Consider the following 23,409-nt stretch of genomic DNA (forward strand, 5'->3'; position numbering starts at 1 on the left):
TCAGGTTCCCTGCAGGGACCCTACTTCTCCCTCTGCCTGTGTCTCTGTCTCTCTCTCTGTGTCTCTCATGATTAAATAATTTTTAAAAACCCACAAAGTTTTGGATAATTTACTGAGGTGGCTTCAACTGGGACAAGGTTGAAAATGTAAGAAAAATGTGACTTCTTAATCATATATATTATTTAGTAAAACACACTTGACTCAGCTACTCACTCCTATGATCACATCTAGATCTTGCCATTCCAAGTAACTGTACCTCTTCTAGAACTTCAGTTTCAAGCACCCCTGATTTCTAAATCATCACCGCTGATTATGGAAGCTCAGTCTGTCCAGTGGCCCAACTTTAATAATACCTCAGCCCTTGCAATCCAACGAACCTACTATCTTTGAACTTGTCCTAACCCCTCTTGCCATCCCAGCACTTCCCGCCTATTCCCACTTCCCACCCTCCCTCAGGGTCTCACTAGAATCCCAGGCTTAACTCACTGCCATAGATTGAATTCATGCTCATTAATCTCAGGGGGTTCTGAGCAATCAGACCTCATTTCCCTAGTCCAGGGGTTCTCCAAATTCTCCTTGAAGACTATGTCATACTTTCCCCTTTCTTCGATCCTTTCATACCTCCTCCCTCAAGTCACTCTCTGCCAATGACCTATTTTCTAAGACTGAGAAAATAGAAGCACTTGGAAGATCACCTCTACCACACGCTTTTACTGCCACATCCAACAACCCGCCTTCCTTTTCACCTGCCCCACTGGTACATACCCCACCTACAGCCAACAGGAAGGCTCATCCCTCATCCTGCTTGGGGACAGCACTCCAGCCCTTGGAGAAGGGTTCTTCACTTTCTCTCCTGCATTGTTTTTTCTTCCTTTTCTGAAATTTTCTCATCCTAAAATCAAAAACTCCCTTCAACAGTTACACTTTAGCTTCTGCCCCAGTTCTCTGCCCCTTTTATGTTTTTATTTTATTTAAATTCAATTTGCCAACATACAGTATAACATCCAGTGCTCATCTCATCATGTACCCATCACCCAGTCATCCCATCCTGCACCCTCCTCCCCTTCCACAACACTTTGTTTCCCAGAGTTAGGAGTCTCTCATGGTTTGTCTTCCTCTCTAATTTTTCCCCATTCAGTTTCCCTCCTTTCTCTTATAGTCCTTTTCACTATTTCTTATATTCCACATGAGTGAGACCATATGGTAATTGTCTTTCTCTGATTGACTTATTTCACTCAGCATCATACCCTCCAGTTCCATCCACATCAATGTTTCTGCTCCCTTTTTGAGATGTCTCTCTTATGGACAACAGAAGAGTAGCCTATACTTGGCCTCCTCAGTTTCTCACCTCCTGGTGTCTCTTGAAACTGCTGCAGTTAGATCTCATGACACCTGTCCCATTGCAGCAATCAGGCCTTTGCCTCCACCACTCCACTGAGATTGCTTCTGCAAGGTCTTCAAGGACCCTCCATGTTGTAAAACTCAATGGCCAATTCTCTGTCTACATCTTCTAGGATCTATCAGCATCATTGGTCATAATTGATCATTCTTCTCTCCTTAAAACACTTTCCTTGGTTTCCAGGACATTTTGTGCATCTCTCTTACCTCGGGACATAGAAGCGTCCTCTTAATGGAGGGGAAGCCACCCAAGGCTCAGGTCTCATCTCTTTTCTGCTTGTATTCACTCCCTTGATTTTCTCAGCTAGTCTCATAGCTTTAAGCCTATCTGCCGATGACTTTCAAATTTACATCTTTAGCTTACTGGCATTGCTCCCCTGAACTCTTAAGATCGTGCTCAATTGCCTAATTGAAGTCTACATTTGGATGGGTAATAACATCCCAGCTGCAATACGAAGCTGAGCTCCTGATGTCCTGCCCCTATACCTCCTTTGCCTCCGTCTTCAATATGGAGAGGCCTGAAAATGAGTAAGAAATGAAAAATAAAATCAGTGGAATGCTCAGTTCCCTTACCTTAAAGTGACTCCTCTTTTTCTCACAGTAAATCTTGCTGCTCACTCTACCTTCAGATCATAATAGGAATTGGACCACTTCTCATCACTTGCACTGTGATCACCTTCATCCAAGCCCTCTCATCTTTCGCATAGATCACTGTGATAGCCTCCTCTCTCATCTCCTTCCTTCTGCCTTTGCTCGCCTTTGTCTAAACACAACTGCCAGGCTGCTCCTGTCGTAGCATAATTCAGAACTCAACATGCCCTATTACAAAAGCTCCTAGGTACTCTGCCTCCTTCTGAGTCAAAGCCGAAGTTCTTGTCATGGTGTCAGGGTCTGACATGAGGTGTCCCACTCGACCCTCACCCCCATGTCACCTTACTGTCCCCCTTCTCGCTCACCCTCAGCCACATGGCTTGCTTCCACCCTGGGACTTTTACAATATCTTGTGACCCTACCTGGAATGTGCTTTCTCCAGATATCCGTGTGGTTCTGGGTTTGCTCAAATGCTGTCTTCTTTGTGGGGCTTTCTCCACCATCTTGTAAAAAATTGCAAGCTCCTTCTCACCCCCAGCCCCAAGCCGTTCCTTTCCCCCTTCCCTGCTTTGTTTTCCTCCATAGAACTTTCTGGCCTACTAGACATTGGTGCCACTTAGAGGCAGTACAATGTGGTGGTTGAGACACAGGTAAGACTTAGAGTCGGTTTGCCTAAGTTCAAGGCCTGGCTTGTTACTTAACAGGTAATCAAGATGCAATCTCTCTAGCCTTCATTTTTCTCATCTACAAAATAAGAGTAGTAATAGCACCCATCTCATCAGGTTGTAGTCATAATGTTTACAAAGTTCTTTGAATCGCACCTGGAACATATTAAGTGCTACACAATTAGCTAATATTTACATATTTCATTCATCTTTTGTTTATCGTGTCTCCCCAACTAGAACATAAGTCCCATACGAACAGGGGGTTTTGTCTATTTTGCACACTGCTCTATCCCCACCACCTTGGGCAGGGCCTTGCACGGAGCTGGTTCTCAGTACATAGTTGTAGAATGACAGGTCACTAAAGTTTCTTAGATATTTAAGAGTCAGTAAATAAAACTTGTTTAAAATTTGCTCAATTTAATGATACCCATATGAATAAAAACTGGAGTTTCTCTATTGTAGACATCGACGTGGGGCTAGCTAATTTGTGTAAATCATTCAGAGGTGGCGAGCCTCTTTCCTAGGTAACTTAAGAAAGTCAGAATAGACTCTCAATGTACGAAGTGGGCTTGCCTCAGTTCTATTTTACTACTAAATACCTCTCAGAAATCATTTTCCTTTGGTAAAAGTAACTAATTGAGGGACACCTGGGTGGCTCAGCAGTTGAGCATCTGCCGTTAGCTCAGGCCGTGATCCCGGGGTTCAGGGATTGAGTCCACATTGGGCTCCCTGTGGGGAGCCTATTCTCCCTCTGTCTGTGTCTCTGTCTCTATCTCTGTGTCTCTCATGAATAATAAAAATAATATCTTTAAAAAAAAGGAAGGCTAAAAAAAAGTAACTAATTAAGGTCTTCTAGTCCTAAATTGAAGCTTCATTCAGTGTTTTCTGATAGAATAGTCTTCAGTGTGGCACTTAAGAGAGCAAAAATCTACAGCTTACTCTGGAGACCCCAGTGAAATGGACTCCCTAAATAAGACACTATTGTTATCCTGCACTGTCTCACAATCACAGAAGTAGAAACTCAGAAGAGTAAGCATAAGAGTTCAGTTCTCTGGAATGCCTGGCTGGCTTAGTTGGCATAGCAGACGATTCTTGGTCTTGAGGTTGTGAGTTCAAGTCCCACATTGGTGTTGAGGTTGCTTAAAAATAAAATATTAAAAAAAGAAGTAAATAATTTTTTTCAAAACAATTCAGATCTTTGGACAGAGGCAGGGGGGACTGTGAAATAGGTAAAGGGAATTAAGAATATACTTACCCTGATGAGTGCTTAATATAACTCTCTGTGTTAACTGGAATCAAAAAGAAAGAGTTCGGATCTTTCAACTCCTTGAAATAGCACTGTGTTTGTTGTTGTTGCTGTTTGTTTTGTTTTACTAAAAAACAAATAGCATCAAGTCCTGGCTGAAACATCAGAGTATATGTCTTCAGTGTCTGGAGTCTATTCAGCATGGTGCATGCTTAGAGCAGGTGTGGGCCCCAAAACATCTCAAGATGACCCCAGCCCATGAGACTGTCTCTGGTGTGCCATTTCCTGGGAATAGAAGTGGTTGAAATTCTAAGTGATCTTTAAAAAAGGGTTGAGTTTTGCCTCTTCCATTTTTGAGATTAAAAGTCTTAAGGAAGAGGATTTGGAAGGCGCTGCCCAGTCAAGCCCTTTACCATCGCTCCAGCGAATGTGAACCTCAGGGCGCTCTTTCTTCCTCTGGCAAAAGTCTGATTGTGCAGCCTCTGGGCACATTCTGTAGAGCCTGGCACTCCCCTCAGAGCCGCACCCACTGTCGTCATGCAGTGAGCACACCAAACAGGTTCTCCTGGCCAGACGGCGGCTGAGGTGTCTGCAGTGGAAGGGAAGTACAGTCATGCACACACCCAATGACACAGTGACATAAAGGAAGCAACTGCTCTGCCTTCCCCTGGCTTAAAATAAATATAGTCACAACACAGAGGTGGATTTCCCATGTGCAAGTAATGGAGCTCATGGGCCTCTTTCTAGCTCCTAGCTCCGTACTTTCTTTTGCATTTGTGATCTTACCTATTTTTTAAAAAAGAATTTTACTCAAATTGTACACACTTCCAGCCCCACAAAAACCTGGCTTACCGATTCTGCTAAATTTTGTATTCTTATACATACTGACCCACTGACTTGAACAATTCTGTAAGGTTGTGACAGCCCCATTTATAGGAAAAATAGGCAACATTCAGAGACTTCGCTAAGGGCACACACAGCTAACTTGTCCATGAATTGTGGCCGCTCAGTAGGGCTTGAGATTTCAACTGAACTTCTTCAGATGTTTTTAGATATATTTGTTGCTTATTCCAATTTCAAACACATCCCTCACATTAAATGGCTTGGCTCTCTTTTATTTCATGCTTGTGGAACCATTCAGAACAAGCCTGCCAAATTCATAGCATTAGATGATAATTATGAATCATAGAAAGTCTAGTCTATCCCATGATCTTCTGGCCTGTTCACATCTAGTGGATGGACAGTATTATTTAGCAGATCTTGTGAAAAGTGGAGAAATCAATTGGAAACAAAAAAAATTTTTTTTTAAGATTTTATTTATTCATGAGAGACACAGAGAGAGGCAGAGACACAGGCAGAAGGAGAAGCAGGCACCCCACAAGGAGCCTGATGCAGGACTCAATCCCAGGACCCTGGGATCATGACCTGAGCCAATGGCAAGACACGCAACCACTGAGCCCCCAGGTGCCTGGAAACAAAAACACTTATGTTAAAAAATTTTTAAATAGATTTGTCAGTCCTCATCTACTTTTTAAAAAGGCTTTTGCAATTCCAAAAGATGAATGTCTTGATTAATTAACCAATTTCATGTTTATATAATACTTAGAGTTTCTTAGTATAAGTTTTAAGCACAGAGAAAAGTTAATATTGATTGTCTCTAACACTGTAATATGCATATATTCTGAACTTTCTTCCTGATTCAAAGAGCTACCCTGGGAAGGATAGCTGAAAGTAAAAATGATGCCTGGTTGAGTCAAACACACAGACACATAAGGTATAATTGTTGAGAACCAATACGCAGCACTCTCTAAATCGCTAGCCAGCATCAGAGTTCCCTGGAAAGGGCTTGTTAAAACACAGATCACCTTTTCACCCCCTGGATTTCTCAGTCTGGGGTGGTGTCTGAGAATGTGCATTTCTAAGAAGGTCATAGGTGAGGCAGATGTTGCTGACCCCAGGACCTCACTTTGAGGACAACTGCTCTGGGAGACCTCTGAGTCCACAATCTTACGTGAATACAAACTTCATTACATGTTTAATACTCATAAAACTCAGCACAAAAGCACAAGAAAGCCCACAAGAGTTTTTGCCAGCCATTCCTCAGAATCTAATAAGACACCAATAGATTACCAATAGTTGGTAACTACTCTTTTTGATCTCAACATAACAAGATCTTTCTCATTTGGGGTCTGATGAGTGACTAGGCACTTCTGTTGAGCCTCAAAAAACAGTGAGAGTTTAAAATAATGGAATAATTTGCTATGTCATTGGTCTGATGAGATAACAGCCAACAATAACCCATCAAAACCTGGAACATGGAAACTGGGCACACAGAGCATAACTGTTCTCCCTGTGATTAGAGACTATGGTGCTGGTGTTCCAGAACATCTTCAATAACCAGAGACCAACGGGTGGGAGGAAAACTCAACCATTCAACTGCATATCACTGAATTCTCTGTCTATGCATTTTCATATCTGGATCAATGTCCCCAAGCCCATTTCCCACACCATATTCCCTTCAACACAGCCAAAAATATATCTTTTCTTTTTTTTTTTTTCAAAAATATATCTTTTCATACAAAAGTCATTTGTCCTTCACAGACTGAGCAAAAAGAACAGTCCTGAGCATTCATTTTATTTTTAATTTTTAAAAAAGATTTTATTTATTTATTCACGAGAGACACAGAAAGAGGCAGAGACACAGGCAGAGAGAGAAGCAGGCTCCATGCAGGGAGCCCGACGTGGGATTCGATCCCAGGTCTCCAGGATCACACCCTGGGCTGAAGGCAGCGCTAAACCGCTGAGCCACCCTGGCTGCCCCTTAGCATTCATTTTAATGAATAAATCAATATGCTAATATTAATATATAATGTTCCTATGCATCTGTTTACAAAATGCTCCTATATCCTTAATTAGAGAGATATGTCTTCCTCTATTTTTGTACCATTTTTTATGTTTTGTTTTTTTGCTGCCTCCTCTACTTAAATAAATTTCTCAAAGTAAGAAGAGTTGCCTTTGTCACAATGTTAAAACCCATGGGTACCGGTATCAGGTAGGCTGCAAGAGCAATGAGTGCTCCAAAAATATTTGTCAATAATGCTTAAAATAGGCAATCATCAATGGGGAGAGAATAGGCCATGCTCCCTAAAGCCAACCAGCCTAATAAACAATTTGTTAAAATTCAGCATCATTTTTGAGAATTTTTTATCAGTTCGAGTGACTCATTTTTGTTGTTGTTGGCTCTTGGCGTTTGGGGAATTAATGAAACCTAATTTTGCTCCGTGGAGAAGTGGCTGCTTCCAGGATTATGGCACAGAAAGTACAAGATGAGCCTGAAATGTCTTGATGTGCCAAAAGTAAGGCAATATTCAAAGAATGAGGGACATTATCAAAAGGTCACAGGGGTCAGCTTTAAGCTACTCCCACTGGCCCAATAAGGGACATTTAAGGATCAACATAAATATCAAGAACAACATACTGTAACTCATTTAAAAAAAAAAAGAGGAATCTATAAATCTAATATGAAAATCTACCATAATAAGTGGGGGAGAAGGAAAAACAAGCTCTGGGTATAATGCCAACTAACAAATAGAGAAAGAATGATGAGATCATAATATCTCCCTTTGGCAGCCCTCATCAATGGATACTAAAACTAGTGGGTAAAAGTGTAAGGAGTAACAGGATATTTATATAGTCTCAAAGTGAGACTTACTTTGAGACTATATAAATATCCTGTTACTCCTTACACTAATTAATACGTCCTCATGAGAGACTTATTAATTACAAACGATAACAGAATAACTACAATGGAGAAATCCAGGAGGCACCACCCCAGTCAACTGTCACAGTTAACATGGCCAGGAAGGACTTACATGCCTCCTGAAAGGATATACTGAAGAGAATTCAGCACCGCTTCTATGATCTCCCTGTCAAAGCGCACAGCCTGAATCTAATCAAGAGAAAACATCAAAGGAACCAAATTGAAGAACATACTACAAAACAAGTGTCTATTTTTTTTTAAACGTCAACATCAGAGAATACAAAGGAAGACTCGGGAACTGCTCCAGAGTAAAGGAAATAAAAGAGACATGACAACTGAACACATGGTTTCAGATTGTCTTTTTTTTTTTTTTAAAAAGATGTTACTGAGACAAGTGGTGAATTGGTTTTCTGGCTGCACAACAAACTGCCTCAAATTTCGTTGCTTAACACATATGACTTTATTCTCTTATATTTCTGTAGGTTAGAAGTCTGGCCAGGATCTTCCTGGGTTCAATCTAAAGAGTCAGGGCTGTGTCCCTCCCCACCCCCCAGGGAGGCTGTAGGGGAGACTCTCTTCCCTTGCCTCCTGAAGCTTTGAGAGGCTGCCCACATTCCGTGGCTCCTGCTCCCTCCTCCATCCTTAAGCCCCAAATCTTAGGCTGAATCCTCATCTCATTGCAACACTCTGGTCTCCATTTCTGCCTCCCTCCTCTAATTTTAAGAATCCTGGTGATTATATTGGCCTCCCCAGATAACTCAGGAAAAGCTATTTTAATTGGCTGATTCACAACCTTAATTATATCAGACACCTAAATTCCCCTTTGCTGTGCAACCTAACACATTCACAGGTTCTAGGGATTAGAATCTGAGTAATGGTGCAATCTGAGTAATGGTGGTGGGTAAGGTAATAGTATTGTATCGATGGTAATTTCCTGATTTTGACAATTGGGCTAGTTATGTAAGAAAGTTCCCTGTCTTTAGGAAATATACATTGGAGTATTTATGGATAAAATGGCATCATATCTGCAACTTAAAACCGTTCTCTCTCTCTCTCTTTTTTTTTTTTTAATTTTTTATTTATTTATGATAGTCACAGAGAGAGAGGGGCAGAGACACAGGCAGAGGGAGAAGCAGGCTCCATGCACCGGGAGCCCGATGTGGGATTCGATCCCGGGTCTCCAGGATCGCGCCCTGGGCCAAAGACAGGCGCCAAACCGCTGTGCCACCCAGGGATCCCTCTCTCTCTTTTCATAGAGAGCAAGAGTGAGAGCAGAGAAAAGGTAAATGTAGTGAAATATTAACATTTGAGAAATCTGAGGAAAGACTATTGAAGAACTTTTTGTGCTATTACAATTTTTTTGGAAGTCTGAAATGATGTAATAAAAGTTTTAAATGTAATTTTAAATAAATTTTCTATTTCTAATAAATACTTAAATTTGTGGCATGTTGTTATGAATGACATGTTAATTCTGATGGATCTTTAAAAATCTCTTTTCAAGGATCCTGGGTGGCTCAGTGGTTGAGCACTGCCTTTGGCTCAGGTCGTCATCCTGGGGTTCTGGGATTGAATTCCGCATCAGGCTGCTGGCAGGGAGTCTGCTTCTCCCTCTGCCTGTGTCTCTGCCTCTCTCTCTGTGTCTCTCTGAATAAATAAATAAAATCGTTTTTTAAAAAAATCTTTTTATACAGGAAAAACAAAACAAAGAAAAAAATCTCTTTTCAAACTTTCAGGACCTTTTAGCAAGTTGTTTAATGACATTACTTGCAGTTAATTATACACATGTTATACATTGGGCCGTGTTGATTGTATTATGATAGTAAAATCAACTATCCACACTCCTGTTTTCCCATAGTTTGGCTATTAATGGTGAGTATTCTCATTTTGCTTTAAAATTCAGTATTACTTTAAAAATGAGGTCTCGAAAAAGGTTTTTAAAAGCAGGCGAAAGACTGTAGTTAAGTCTCCTACCAATATCAGTTTCTTAGGTTTGATAAACGTCCATGGTTAGATCAGATGTTAACATTAGAGGAAGTGAGGTGAAGGTAATGCTAGGTGAGCCAGCTCTGTGTTCCTTATCCTTGATCCTAAGTAAGGGAAGAGAAAGAGAGGGAAAACCCAGAGTCAATGAGAGAGGGGTATGATGTGTGTGTGACAAATGGCCCAGGTGCTTAAAGACAATCGCATCCAAGGAATAATTCTGCGACTAACTAGTTCCTTAATATTGGGCAAGTTACTAATATATATATATGTATATATATATATATATTTTTTAAAGATTTTATTTATTTATTCATGTAACAGGCCCAGGGTGTGGCAGGGAGCCGACATGGGACTCGATCCCCGATCTCCAGGACCACACCCTGGGCCAAAGGCAGGTACTAAATCGCTGAGCCATCCAGGGATCCCCTATATATATATATATTTTTTTTAAGATTTTATTTATTTATTCATGAGAGACATAGACTGCGACAGAGACATAGGCAGAGGGAGAAGCAGGCTGTCTGCGGGGAGCCCGATGTGGGACTCGATCCCAGGACCCTGGGATCACGACCTGAGTCAAAGGCAGATGCTCAACCACTGAGCCATCTAGGGGTCCCAAATTACTAATATACTTAAATCTTGCCTTGATCTCTCTGAAAAAGGGATTTGAGGAACTTTATTATAAAGTACATGTACATAACAGAGGTTCTTACAAGGAAAATATCTCAAAATCATGAGTATACAGGAACATGCTGAAATAGTGGGTGAGGTGATGGAGCAGCGAACCACGGTTGCATTTCCTCATTGGCCAAGTGAAGACTCTCATTGAATGAGGGGCACATGAAAGAAATTATTCATGACAGTGGCTTTTAAAACACAGTATTCAGGGGCACCTGGGTGGCTCAGTGGTTGAACGTCTGCCTTCAGCTCAGGTAGTGATCCTGGGGTCCTGGGATCGAGTCCCGCATCAGGCTCCCTGCCAGGGAGCCTCTGCCTACATCTCTGCCTCTCTCTGTGTCTCTCATGAATAAATAAAATCTTTAAAAAATAAGTAAAACATAGCATACAGCAGAAGATATCTTGATAGTTGTAGTCCTTCAGCAGTGTAAGGAGGGCAACCTGCCTGAAATCTGTGTGGCAAAGCGCAATCTGTCCGGTCAGGCCGGAGCCTCTGTATCAGCCCGACCGAGACAGCACAGGTAGCAGACTGTCTGAGCCAAGAGGGATGAGCAAGTTGTAACACAAACGTCTCTGACCCTCCTAAACATGTAATCACCGAAATCACAGCTCTTTCTCCTGAGCCCTTATCTTGGACGCTGGCTCAGCAACCCAGGACCGTGTAATCCACACCAGGACCGCACATCTTCCCCAGACATTTCTGCTCATGGTTGGACCTGAGTTACTCTGCACTAAACCTCAAGTTAGAAACCAGGCTCGGGAGGAAAGAAATGCCCATGCAAGGAATGGCTGGGATCAACTGACAGTAGGAAAATTGGATCCTACATCCTGGAAAGCAAGCACAGAATATTCAGAAAGGAGTTGCATTAGAGAATTTTCTTTTTTAAGACTTTTGTTTATTTTTGAGAGAGAGAGCACAGATGGAGAGGGAGAGGAAGACTCCGCATGGAGCAGGGAGCCCAATTTGGGGCTCAATCCCATGACCTTGACCCAGGTGCCCCCTGCATGAAAAATTCTTTTTTTTTTTTTTTTAAGATTCTATTTATTTATTCATGAGACACACACACACACACACACACACACACAGAGTGAGAGAGAGAGAGAGAGGCAGAGACACAGGCAGAGGGAGAAGCAGGCTCCATGCAGGGAGCCTGATGTGGGACTCGATCCCAGAACTCCAGGATCACGCCCTGGGCCAAAGGCAGATGCTCAACCACTAAGCCACCCAGGCATCCTGAAAAATTCTTAACACTAGTTGCTATGACACACAATTTGGGGATTGAATTTTTTTATTTTTTAAAGATTCTATTTATTTTAGAGACAGAGAGAGCAAGCACTATTGGGGGGAAGGGCAGAGAAGGAAAGGGACAAGCCGACTCTGTGTTGAGCACAGAGCCTGATGTAGGGCTTGATCCCACGACCCTGAGATCATGACCTGAGCCAAAATTAGGAGTCGGATGCTTAACCAACTGAGCCACCCAGGCTGCATTTAGTTACTGAAATGACAAAGGATCTCAGTACAAGTGCAGACACCACGGGCTCAAAAGCAACAGTCTGAAGTTTAGGGGGAATCTTTTCTCACTAACTATGGTGAAAAAGGATTATGGGAGGATAGAGTGGTGTCCTCAAAGGTATGACCAGGCACAGTTCACAGAGAATCACTTAAATTGACTGCACATACTCATGGGAACAATGCTGTATCAGAGGCTCACATTCTTGATCAAGGGCCTGATGTTCAACCTTTTTTTTTTTTTTTTTTTTTTTAGATTTTATTTATTCATGAGAGACACACAGAGAGAGGCAGAGACACAGGCAGAGGGAGAAGCAGGCTCCCCTCGGGGAGCTTGATAGGGGACTTGATCCCAGGACCCCGGGATCATGACCTGAGCTAAAGGCAGATGTCTGCTCAACCACTGCACTGAGTCACCCAGGAGCCCCCTGATGTTTAGCTTTTTATAGACATTAATACAAACTATACTGAACTCATCACAAGCAATCCCCACATGGCCTATATTTCAAGGCTAGGGTACACGAGCAAACAGGATGAAACACTAACCAAGCCGCTGAAATGTACTGGGTCCTTTCATAGGAGTTAGGGAAAAAGAAAGGGAATTAATGTTATCATGTGGGCAGGAGCCAGAGATACCCACCAGGAGCGGTGGGTCAAACATACAGTGTTGGGAGTGGCTAGTGTGAGGCTGGGAGGCAGAGCAAGGGGCCTTGCAGACCAGATAACACCAGCTGGTTGCAGGTTGCAGAGCTGTGAGGTGGGTGCTGTGCCACTTGGCGGAAGGCAGGTTTGGTGTGTCTTCCTGCAAATCCCTCCTTTGGTGGGGGTACCGAGAGAGCACAGTGATGCTGAAAGGAGGGGACAGAGGGCATTAACAAGGATCCATAAATCCCCCTCTCTGCTCAGGCAGGGGAAAAGAAATAGGAGAATAAGCCAATAAGAAAGGTTGATTTTACCTTAGACCATTTAGACAACTCAGTGACCATTTCCTGTGTGCCTTCTAGCCCTGAGGGTGTGGACAGAAATACCTAGACCCAGATCTTGGGGAGCCGGAGGGACACTGGGGGGAAAGATGGGTGAGAGACACGTGATCAATAAATGTGTATCCAAGGGCCATGCTAGAAGCCAGGACAAGCCTGGGACGGGTGGTGGACACAAGGAAGGACTGGTCAGTTCCAACAGAGCAGCTGACACCTTGACCTCAGGCTTTCCTGTAATGGAAAGGAGACGGAACACCATAGGCAGGGAGATGAAAGAAATGACGTTATAACAACACTTAAAATGTTGAGGTTTCTCTTATTTGAATTCCCAACAGGAACTTCTTAGCTTTTTATTTGACTTCTGCTAAATATTTCCTTTTCTTAAGCATACAATTATTTTTTTAAAAAAGATTTTGTTTATATATTTGAGAGAGAGACAGAGAACATAAGCAGTAAGAGGGGCAGAGGCAGAGGAAGAAGCAGGCTCCCTACTGAGCAGGGAGGCAGACGCAGGGCTCCAACCCAGGACTCTGGGATCATGACCTGAGCTGAAGGCGGATGCTTCACAGACTGAGCCACCAGGTGCCCCACATAGAATTAATTTCTATTTAGAATATCATTTGTGCAGAGCAGATATAATCATCTTGGGGGAGTCAGTACAAATATAAGGCACTCTAGCTGATAACTTCTGAACCACTGGAGCCTCTGATAGATTGTTTACTAGAAGTTCCTTATTTTTCACTCCAATGATTAATACCTACTTCATTTAAACCTGCTTAGTGAGAACAGGAAAAATTAACCTATGTGCAATTGTCTTGTTTCTGGTTCCATAAGCTATGGGCCTAGAGAGATGTGATCTTTCCTGGGGATGGGTCCTTCCTCACACTACGAAGCGGGTACCGTCTGCCTTTTGACTTTGTGGCCCTTCTGGGTGCCAGAGGTCTTCTTCAGGCATTCCATTTTGAGCTTAATGAAGCAGGGCTGATGAATTCAGATTTATCAAGGGGCTAGAATTCTTATTTAGGGAGTAAACCTTTGGGATATTTTGAATCCGATTATGCGGATACCAACTCTGGAGAAACTGCTGACCCTGAACTAACAAAAGGAATAGAGGCAAGTTTTTAAAATCCCACTCATCACTCTTTATAGTGGATGACCTATAAAGATGTCTTTGCATTTGAATCAGGTCCTACACACGGGTTCAGAACGGGGTATGTATGAAAGCTAGTAACTAGTGCCCTCTAAAGCTCTTTCTGAGCAAGCCCAAATGAGAAGAGTTCAGGTTCCTCACAGGTGTCATAGCTACAATTTATAAGCCTGGGAAGGTGGCAGGTCATTCACAGGGACTCAGGGCTATGAGCAGAGCACCAAAGAGTAAATCAAAGCCTCCCTGCCATCTCTGGATCCCAAATTCTTCACCTGGTCGCAGGTTTCTCCAGTTGGGCCAACCCTCCAGATGAGGTGAATGAGCTATTTCTGGCCTGCTGATTCAGCACATGACTTTTTTCTCTTTATTCCATTATGTTTGAGAGTGTTTCTCATCACCTGAAGGAACCCCCTTAAGCTTAAATTATATGCATATTTAAAGGAAGAAAGACAACTTTTTATATACAGCTGCTAAAAAGCCCACATAATTTTAAAATAGTCTTCAGGTGTCATTAATCAGGCATTAATCATACACCAAGGGGTCTGGCAAATGGCAGCCCTCAGACCCGTGCCTATTTTTGTAAACAATTTTATTGGACCACGGCCACACTCCTTTGTTTACACATTGTCTGGGGATGGTTTCATGCTACAAGAGCAAAGTAGTTGTAACAGAGACTGCATGGCCTGCAGTGCCTAAAATATTTACAGTCTAGCTCTGGACCACACCAAAGTATCCCAATCTGAGATGGGTTTTAAAAAAACAAACTAAAAAACCCCCATATGTATATGTGCGTGTGTGTGTATTTATATATATATAATATATATACACATATAGACATACATACACCTATACACGCACACATGTATATTAAGTACATGCACACATACTGGATTGTTCTCAAGAAAATACATCACCCAGAGAAGATATCATGAGCAGCTTTCTTTCATTACACCTTTCAAAACATCCTAGGTCCCCAGTACCACACTCAGGCCACACCAAATATAAAGGGTTGCAAATATTCAGATTTTATTATAAATAAAATACTGGTTTTTTTTAACATAAAAAATGCCAAGTGTTGCATTTTATTCACCACCCTGGAGAGCAAGACTGTAGAGATTAAGGCAAACAGCTAAAGTGAAGGCACATATAAAAGGGCCACAGTTGGAATTACAAGGACAAATTCCAGGGAACAGCTGTATGTGCCCCTGTGACACCCAGCATTCTGCAGCAGCCACCCTGTCAATTTTATTACATAAAATACAGATAACTAGAACTATACAATAAAATAATGTATATTGCAGGAGTGTAATGAAGGTATTGTCTTATAAAGAACTTTTATTTTAAAAATAAACTTCTGTTTAAAAATATATGACACAGATGGAGAAGGAGAAAAGCAACAAAACCAAACCAAACCCCAAATTTCACTGTGGCCTAAGACTTCCTGGTGTGAGGCTGACCCATGGGCTGGAGGGAAAACTATCCTGGCAGTCTGTCCACAGTCCTTCTCCTGCAAGCTTGAACAAAATGTCTCTGTTAGTAGGGGGTGGCCACTTAACAGGAGGAACCAGCTAGGAGACACTGATGGGAAAACTTGGCAAGAAAGAGCCCCGCCTCTGGCAACAGTAGAAGAGGCCCAGAGAATCAGCAGAGGGAATGCGAGGGTATGCCAAGTCAAGACTTTGTAGTCGACTCTGATATGCGAGGAGGCGGCGGAAGGGGGAGGCCCAGGTGCGGGACCACTCCCACTCTACCTGTCTGTACGCCATCCCCAATGCCCTCTGAGGGCTTAGTGATCACGCACTCCCTTATCACGCAGCGACCCCCCCAGCGCAAACTGTCCGAAAGAGCATTTCCAGCTCCTTCCTGGTTAGGCCCACAGTGATGTTGAAGACACCATTCAGCAAAATGTCCTAATCCCAGAATGTGCTGTCAACCCGACACACCTGCTCTGGAGCGGGCGTCAGGAATGTCCGGCTGCAGTTTTGGGTCACAGGGCTGCCATGCAGGAGGGGGTGAGGTACCTCTGCAGAGCGGCTGTGTGTGGAGGGAAGCAGGTCGACAGTCAGCACTAGAGGATGAATGTGCTGCAAACACAAGGCAAAGAGCAGAGCGATGGGGAGCAAATGCAATGTCAAAAACTGCAGATGGAAGGGAAGGAGGTATACAGACACATTGTGCCGTGGAGAGGAAAAACAGAGTGAAGAAGTGAACAGACAGTGCCATTCTAGAAATAGGACCAAGTATATTTACATAAATTCCTTACTCTATAATCATGATAAACAAAAAAAAACATTCACACAAAAATATAAATTTGAAATAATTAATAGCACCAGTGTGTCAGATAATAGTTTCTTTCCCCCCCGCTACGCAAAGTACAAAGTTGCATAGTGTTAAAGGCTATATATGAATCTCAAAGGTGGGTTGGTAGGAGGAAGGGGTTGTGTGGCAGGGTATCTTCACACTGTGATCTTAAAAGAAAACCACAGAGCTGAGGATCAAAAGTTGAGAAGCCAGCTAGGCAACTCCACCTACGAGTCTTCCCTCTGCACCGAGGGGGAAGGTTTAGAGTGGGTTTAAATCACAAAGTGCAGGAACTCGATGGTGTTGGCAGCTGTGTGAAATACTGAGTGCAAGTATTTGCCACCAGGATTTGGCAGACTGTGTTTAGAGGGATCCTACAAGATGGGAACATCGGAAGATAATTGAAGATAAGGGTCAAAGGTTTCATCTCTCCCCAGTGGAAGAAACATGGGTACATGGGATCCTGACAATACTAGTTGCATCTAAGTTTTATCCCTTTGCTAGGAAAGACTAGGACAAGGCGGCTTGTGTTTTGTCAAGATCTTAGGGACCAACTGCTCTCTACCAGATAACAGCACTAGTTTCAAGACTAACATATTAAAAAAGCTCTAAGAATTAGTTTGATTTTGGAAAAAAAAAAAACTTTAGTGGTTATCATATCCTTATTTCTTCTGTATAAATTCCATTTACAGGAATATCAGAAGATGTCTATTGGTGAGTGCAAGCTGCCCATCCAGATTTATCAGCTGCCCAAAGATCTGAAAAGAGGTTCTCTTCCTAGTCAATTATTAACATGTGAGAAGATGTTCAGCTACTTCTGCAGCCTCATTCTCCGGGAGACTGTCATGAATAATTGCATCCTTACCCGTGGATGGCTCAGTGTCCTATACTCAAAACAGCTAAAACAACTGACGATGGCTCTTGACATTCTAAATGACCAATACCTTTGGCACAGGATGTTTATTTCCTTTTGCTTAAGAGGAGGAGGGGTAGTAGATGTAGGTGTACTTTCTTTATCGATAGACTGGATATACTGGCCATCACGATGCTACTAATAGTAGCCAAACTTTTCCTTCATAGAAACAAGAGTACTGAGACCGAGGAGGTTCTGTTGGTATCAGTGAGAAAAAGGAGGGCTCCTTGCTCAGCCCTGGCACACAATGGTTCCCACGAAGTGTTTACACCACTGTACAATAACGTAGGATACCGCGTCCTCACGTAACTCAGGAGGGAAAGTGTGGGTAAGGGAGTGCCTTCCGTGGAAGAGAGACTATCAGATAAAACCCTTTGTTCCCGATTCATGATGTCTGACTTGCTTCTCTTTAAGCTTTGTGAATTTTCCTGGTTCAAAAGGATAGTGGTGGAGAGCAGCAGAGAAGTGGGGGTCTGAAAAATGTAATCTTTGTGTTAAGGCACTCTGTGGCCTCATAACGGCTCGCTGGTTGGGGGATGCTGCCTTCCGGCCCTAAAAGATGACACTAGGGCTTCTCAATGGACGGGGTATTGAAGCAGCCAGTCGGTAGGGTCTTCTTGATGTCTTCCAGGTTGCGAATGTCCTTCATGATCTCCTCGATATCTCGATTATAGTCCATGATGGCAGCCTCCTGCTTCCTGGCTTCATTCTCCAGATCAGACACTTTCCTGTCTAGATCACTGACTTTCATTTCATCTTTGGCTTTGTTCAGGGTGCCTTCGATCTCATTTAGCTTGTTCAGGTCCACTGTGTCCAGTTGCCCTGTAGAGTCAGAGGACATAGGAGGAAACAGATGTACTCAGTGAGAATGATCACATCACCCCACCAGTACTCCACTAGCCTTCCATATAGATGAAGCCCAGCAACTGCCACCACGCAATGGTGGCCTGCAAATCGGCTTGTAGATTGGTAGGGTCGTACGAGGGCATGAACAACGCAGACCAAGTACAAATGCGGACCTAATTGGCAAGGACAGGTCAGTGCATTTAACAGATACCGGGCTGGATGTTTTCTCTGGGAAAACAGTTTTTGTGAAATGTTTTCTAAAGACACAGCTGCCGTGTTTGAGACCTTAAGCCTCATCTATGGTTTTGAAGGTCATCTCGTAATGTTTAATACCATTTTTATGTTTATATATGTAATCTGCATGTCATTTTAATGCCATTTAACGAACACAAAAATCTTTACGCTAGAACTCTAAGTCCTCAGCTCTTTGGATTCCAGGGAGGCTGGGTTGGTTTGGGGAGTCTTGTGCCTCTTTCAGGAGTTAGACATTATTTGGAGTCCTCCTATGGAAAATAGCCAGGGATGAAATGCTGAAATAATTCCAGTGAAAGTTTCACTTTAAAATTAGCAAGAAAAGGAGTTATTCTGGAAAGAATTGCTTCCATAATTAATGAAAGCAGACTGCCACACAGTGATCAACACTTTATGCACACTGTACTTGATTATATTCTCACAAGACCACATGCTGCCAGTGATTCTCAGATGTTAAACAATTTGCCCAAGTTTGCACGATTACAAGGCAATGAAACAAAGATTCTGATGCAACTCTAACTTTAAAATCCTGTTCTTTCTGTCATGAAAAGTTATCTCCTCTAGATCCTTTCATTTTAAATTTATTATTCTTGATATTCTAGACGGATAAAAAATATAGACTCCCCCACCCTCCAAAGAAACCAAAAACCAAACCAAACCAAAACAAAAACAAAAACACTGACCAAACCTTCAAGGCTAAAGTAGAATGTGTTGCTACAGAGCTATACTAGCTGGAGTATTACCACTTTATAATGGAGGCAGTGACAAAATTACATCTGTCCTATAATGAAGCCTGCTCCCCGTCAAACTGAATTAAAAGAGCAATTCAACATGTTTCTATATCCTTGAAAAATCAAGCTTATTCTTTTTTAAAAACCATCACCTCATCCAATTATCCTTTTGATTAGCAAATGAAAAGAACTCCAGGCAGTGAAGTCATCATCAGGTTAAAGTGTTCCTTTACTCTACCACTAAAATCCTTCACTTTAAATCCTTTAAAGACACACTGCCAGCACGATGATCTAAGAAGAATCGCTGTTCAATGTATCATAAACACCGACCATAAATGAGCCACCCTAGCTGGCAGCCTATCTTCCTAATTTTCTAAGTCTGGACCATGGTCAGATTCCAGGACTTAGATCATATGCCGTGCAAGGGCCTCGTAAGTACTTGTTGGATTGATACAACCTGAAGTCTTGATCCAGTTCACACAATACTCCCGCTAAAATATCTGCTTCTGTGTCAAGTATCTCAGACCCCAAGAGCAGTACAGAGAATTCAGAGGCTGCCTAACATGACTCTACAGCTACTTACCCAGCTGCTCCAGGAGGTCATTAATCAGGCTGAGGAGGCTGGTAACGGAGTTCTTGGCCTTTCTGGCATTGATCTCGGCTTCCTGAGCAGCCTGGGAAGCCTGTACCGGGAAAGGACAGATGATACCGAAAGTCCTGGTGGCATGTTTTCAGGTTCTTAAAATAGTTTTACCCCAATCAGCCAGAAAGTCCAATTTTCAGCTTTCTCTTTCCTAACTAGTGAAACTACAATCAATCTCTCTCTCTCTCTCTCTGGTCTTTGTATCTTCACGGTGAAATGTTGCTATTTTTAATTCATAGAACAGTCATGACTAGGCTGTCCACATGCCGATATTTACTATTTGTATTTCAAAAAGACCAATATTATCTCCTTTTCTCACTTTCTCACTCAAGAATACATGGAGATGGATTCATAACAAAATCCATTAAGCAGAAACAAGTTATTTTTAAGGACAAGTATAAAAAAACTACATTTTAGAACCAAAATAGGTCCTTCAGGACACTCTTAGGGACTTGATTATTAGACATGCCCTATTTTCAAGACAAGTTTTATAATCAAGTGACACGTTCTGTAACACCCTCTACCTCTGCAGCTGCGTGCGCGCGCACACACACGCATGTCCGTGCATACACATCCGCACGCACAGATTGGGGTGGTACAGTTTACATTTTATAAATCAACCAAAGGTAAGTGTATTCAGGAAAAATTCCATGAAACCTGAACAAATACCCTGTGCGTGAGTCACGGGAAATGACAATGGCGGAGGAAGTATCTGAATATCAGAAAACAGATGCTCTCACAAATAAATCCAGTCAGGATATAAATGAGCAGCTTTGAGCTCCCTACCACGTAATTGTTTTTCCTAGTTTTTGGCTCAAGATACTGCAACATTTTTGGATAGAAACAACGTAAGACTTTGAAAAAGAACAAGCATGAGGAAAAAACCTTCACAAATGAATGATTAATCTCTGTTGAAATCACAGCCTTTCTTACTGAGCCTTGACAGGCTTTTCTGTGAGCATCCTAGGAGAGGGGTAAATGACCATGATGGTCTGCAAGAGCAATGCTCCTGCAGTAACCTGTGGTCTCCAGCCTCCTCTTCCAGGACAATCAAAAGCCTTTACTCTTCTGGTGAAAAAAGGTATGTTACAGATTCAAACAACACTGGCTCGATGCTGTGTCTTTTAGGATTGGCATAAATATAAATGGGATAGAGTATGTTTGGGTGCTTTGTGTTCGTTAGAAGTTATTTATCAAAAAGAACAAAAGATGGATCTTCTTCCCCTCTTTGGAGTCCATACCCCTTTTTTGAAGCTCATAAGGAATATATCCTTTTCCTTCTTCCAATAGGCTCTAAATCTAATGTTTCTACAACCATATTAAAAATGAAATGCAGAGACCCTCAGCATATACAAGAAACACGTATTTTTTACTATATGGGAATTTCCACTTGAGCCATACCTTGCTATAAAATTGAGACAGTCCAAAACAAAACCCAAAATGCATACTAAAATAGAGTGTTTGCACAGGGATACTTCCTGTTATCACTTCTCTAGAGTCTTCTTTACCTAGATAAACAGAGTTAGTATTTCTCCTTTCTGTCCCAAGGTAAAAATGAGCCATAGTAAAAGATCTGTTTTTCAGCAAGAGTGGAAAAATGGTCCCTTGCTTGTACTGAAAATGCAGAATTAAACAAGTTCATTACTGTGATTGTAATCAGATTGAACTGAACAGTTATGTTTCCACTTTGACTCCATTAAAGTCTTTTGAAAGCAAAATATAGCATAAAACAGAAAAGTGTACCCTTGTTCTTTACCAGGCCATGCATTCCTAAGTCAATTTTATTACCAACAGTATTGTAGATACACATCATCACAAAGGGTAAAAAAAAAAATTAAACTGAATGTAAATTTGGCATGTTTTTGTCATCTTCAAAAATGAAACACAAGAAAATGGTCTTTGCCTCTAGAAAGTAGGCTGCTGTGATAACAATAGTAGGAGGAAATTTTTCATTGTATTCCTTTTTATTCCTTTTTGGTTTTATACTAGCTATGAATCACTCATCCAAAAATATAAGGACATACTTTTCAATGTCCTAAAACTTCAAATGTATAAAAGAATGTTTTGCTTTTAATGGGGAGAAGCCTTGGACAGAACAATTGTGCAACAACCCAGCAGGAGATCCAAATTCTTTGTCTTCTATGTAAGTTACTAACCCAATTCTTGGCCAGAAAACACAATGAAAAACAGAAGTCAATAAGACACTCTTCTTAACAAGATGGGAATCTTCATCATTAAACACGCTTCACTCTGCCCACGAGCAAATAGATACAAGCGGCTTACCATCCCTGCCATCATCATATCCTGGTCAGCATCATCTTGTTTTTTCTTCAGCTCCTTTTCTGCTTCCTGCAGTTGTTTCAACATATTGTTCACCTCATTATCCAGGTCTGTAACTTCTGCAAAAGTCCTTTCTGCTTCTGCCTTGGTGCTGGTAGCATTCTAGGCACATGATAAAGAACTGCTGATGAGAAAAAGCTTTCATCTTTCTAAAGTATGTGTCCATACCTCTTATAATCTGTAGAATGGCTCAAAAATACAATCCATAAAGAACAGGGCAGTAAATTACACTGTACGTTGACTTATGGTATCATTTAGTTGGGTTCCAAATAACAGTAAGGAAAGAAAAGTTAGCATTACTGCTTAACATAATAAATGCTTCTATTTGTATACTCTTATTTATCCTTAATACTTCCTGTTCAATCATTGCCATTTTCAGTTGAGGTCACATGGCTGGCAAATGATAAAACATTTAAATGGTGTACATTTTCCAACACATCATATTGATTAGGTACTTTCAAGTTGAATACATTTTCAATTCAAATGTAGATGCCTTGTTCTACTTGGCAGTTTATCACAATGTAGAAAAAGACCGCAATCCTGATATAGGAGTATTTTATAAAATATAATTAATCCCCAAATCAACTGTTCTAAATTAACTTAAGAATGTATTTGATTGGGCAGCCTGGGTGGCTCAGCGGTTTAGTGCAGCCTTCAGTCCAGGGCGTGATCCTGGAGATCCGGGACTGAGTCCCATGGTGGGCTCCCTGCATAGAGCCTGCTTCTTCTCCCTCTGCCTGTGTCTCTGCCTCTCTCTCTCTCTCTCTCTGTTTCTCATGAATAAATAAATAAAATCTTTTAAAAAAAAGAATGTGATTCTCGAACATGTAATTTTAGCATCCATTCTAATCATTTAAATAAAACAGATTGACCTTTAAATAGGAAAAAACCAACTTAAATTATTCTTTAAGATGAATAGATAGAGGGCGCCTGGGTAGCTCAGTTGGTTGTGTCTGACTTTGGCTCAGGTCATGATCTCAGGGTCCTAGGATCAAGCTCCACTTCTGGCTCTACACTCAGAGGGGAGTCTCCTTGCCCCTCTCCCTTTGCCCCTCTCCCCAGCTCATGCTCTGGCTCTCAAATAAACAAATAAAATCTTTAAAAAAAAAAAAGATGATTAGAAAGAATCCTAGCAGCGGATTCTTTCCACTCTAAATCAGGTTGGGATCAGATACAAAATATGCTCACAAGAGGCGCCTGATAGTTATACTGACTTGATTGAAAAAAATGGCAGCTGTCCATGTCAAAGTCCATGTTTATTTGAGAAGAGTTTGATTTTTTTTGTGGAAGGTGCTCATGGGCCCATGAAGCCTTCCATCTCCTCACAACAGAGACCCAGCCACTGACACAACAGTAGAAATGTTGAAGGGCATTTCAATGATTCTCCCTCTTTGGTCAATGTACTTACCTAGTACTCTAACACCT

The 23,409-nt window shown here is 41.8% G+C and overlaps 1 protein-coding gene across 1 annotated transcript in view; it reads right to left on the reverse strand.

The window, feature by feature from the left end:
- Positions 1-14,960: 14,960 nt before the first annotated feature.
- LAMC1 (laminin subunit gamma 1) overlaps positions 14,961-23,409 on the reverse strand; it is a 121,549-nt gene continuing 113,100 nt past the window's right edge. The window contains exons 26-28 of the mRNA XM_072830958.1: positions 21,928-22,086; positions 19,585-19,684; positions 14,961-17,994 (exon numbers count right to left, since the gene is read on the reverse strand). Coding sequence (XP_072687059.1) covers positions 17,738-17,994; positions 19,585-19,684; positions 21,928-22,086 — 516 coding nt within the window. The 3' untranslated portion in view covers positions 14,961-17,737. The remainder of the gene's footprint in view (positions 17,995-19,584; positions 19,685-21,927; positions 22,087-23,409) is intronic.

Source organism: Canis lupus, chromosome 6 (assembly GCF_048164855.1).
Source record: "Canis lupus baileyi chromosome 6, mCanLup2.hap1, whole genome shotgun sequence".
In the NCBI taxonomy this organism is placed as follows: domain Eukaryota; kingdom Metazoa; phylum Chordata; class Mammalia; order Carnivora; family Canidae; genus Canis; species Canis lupus.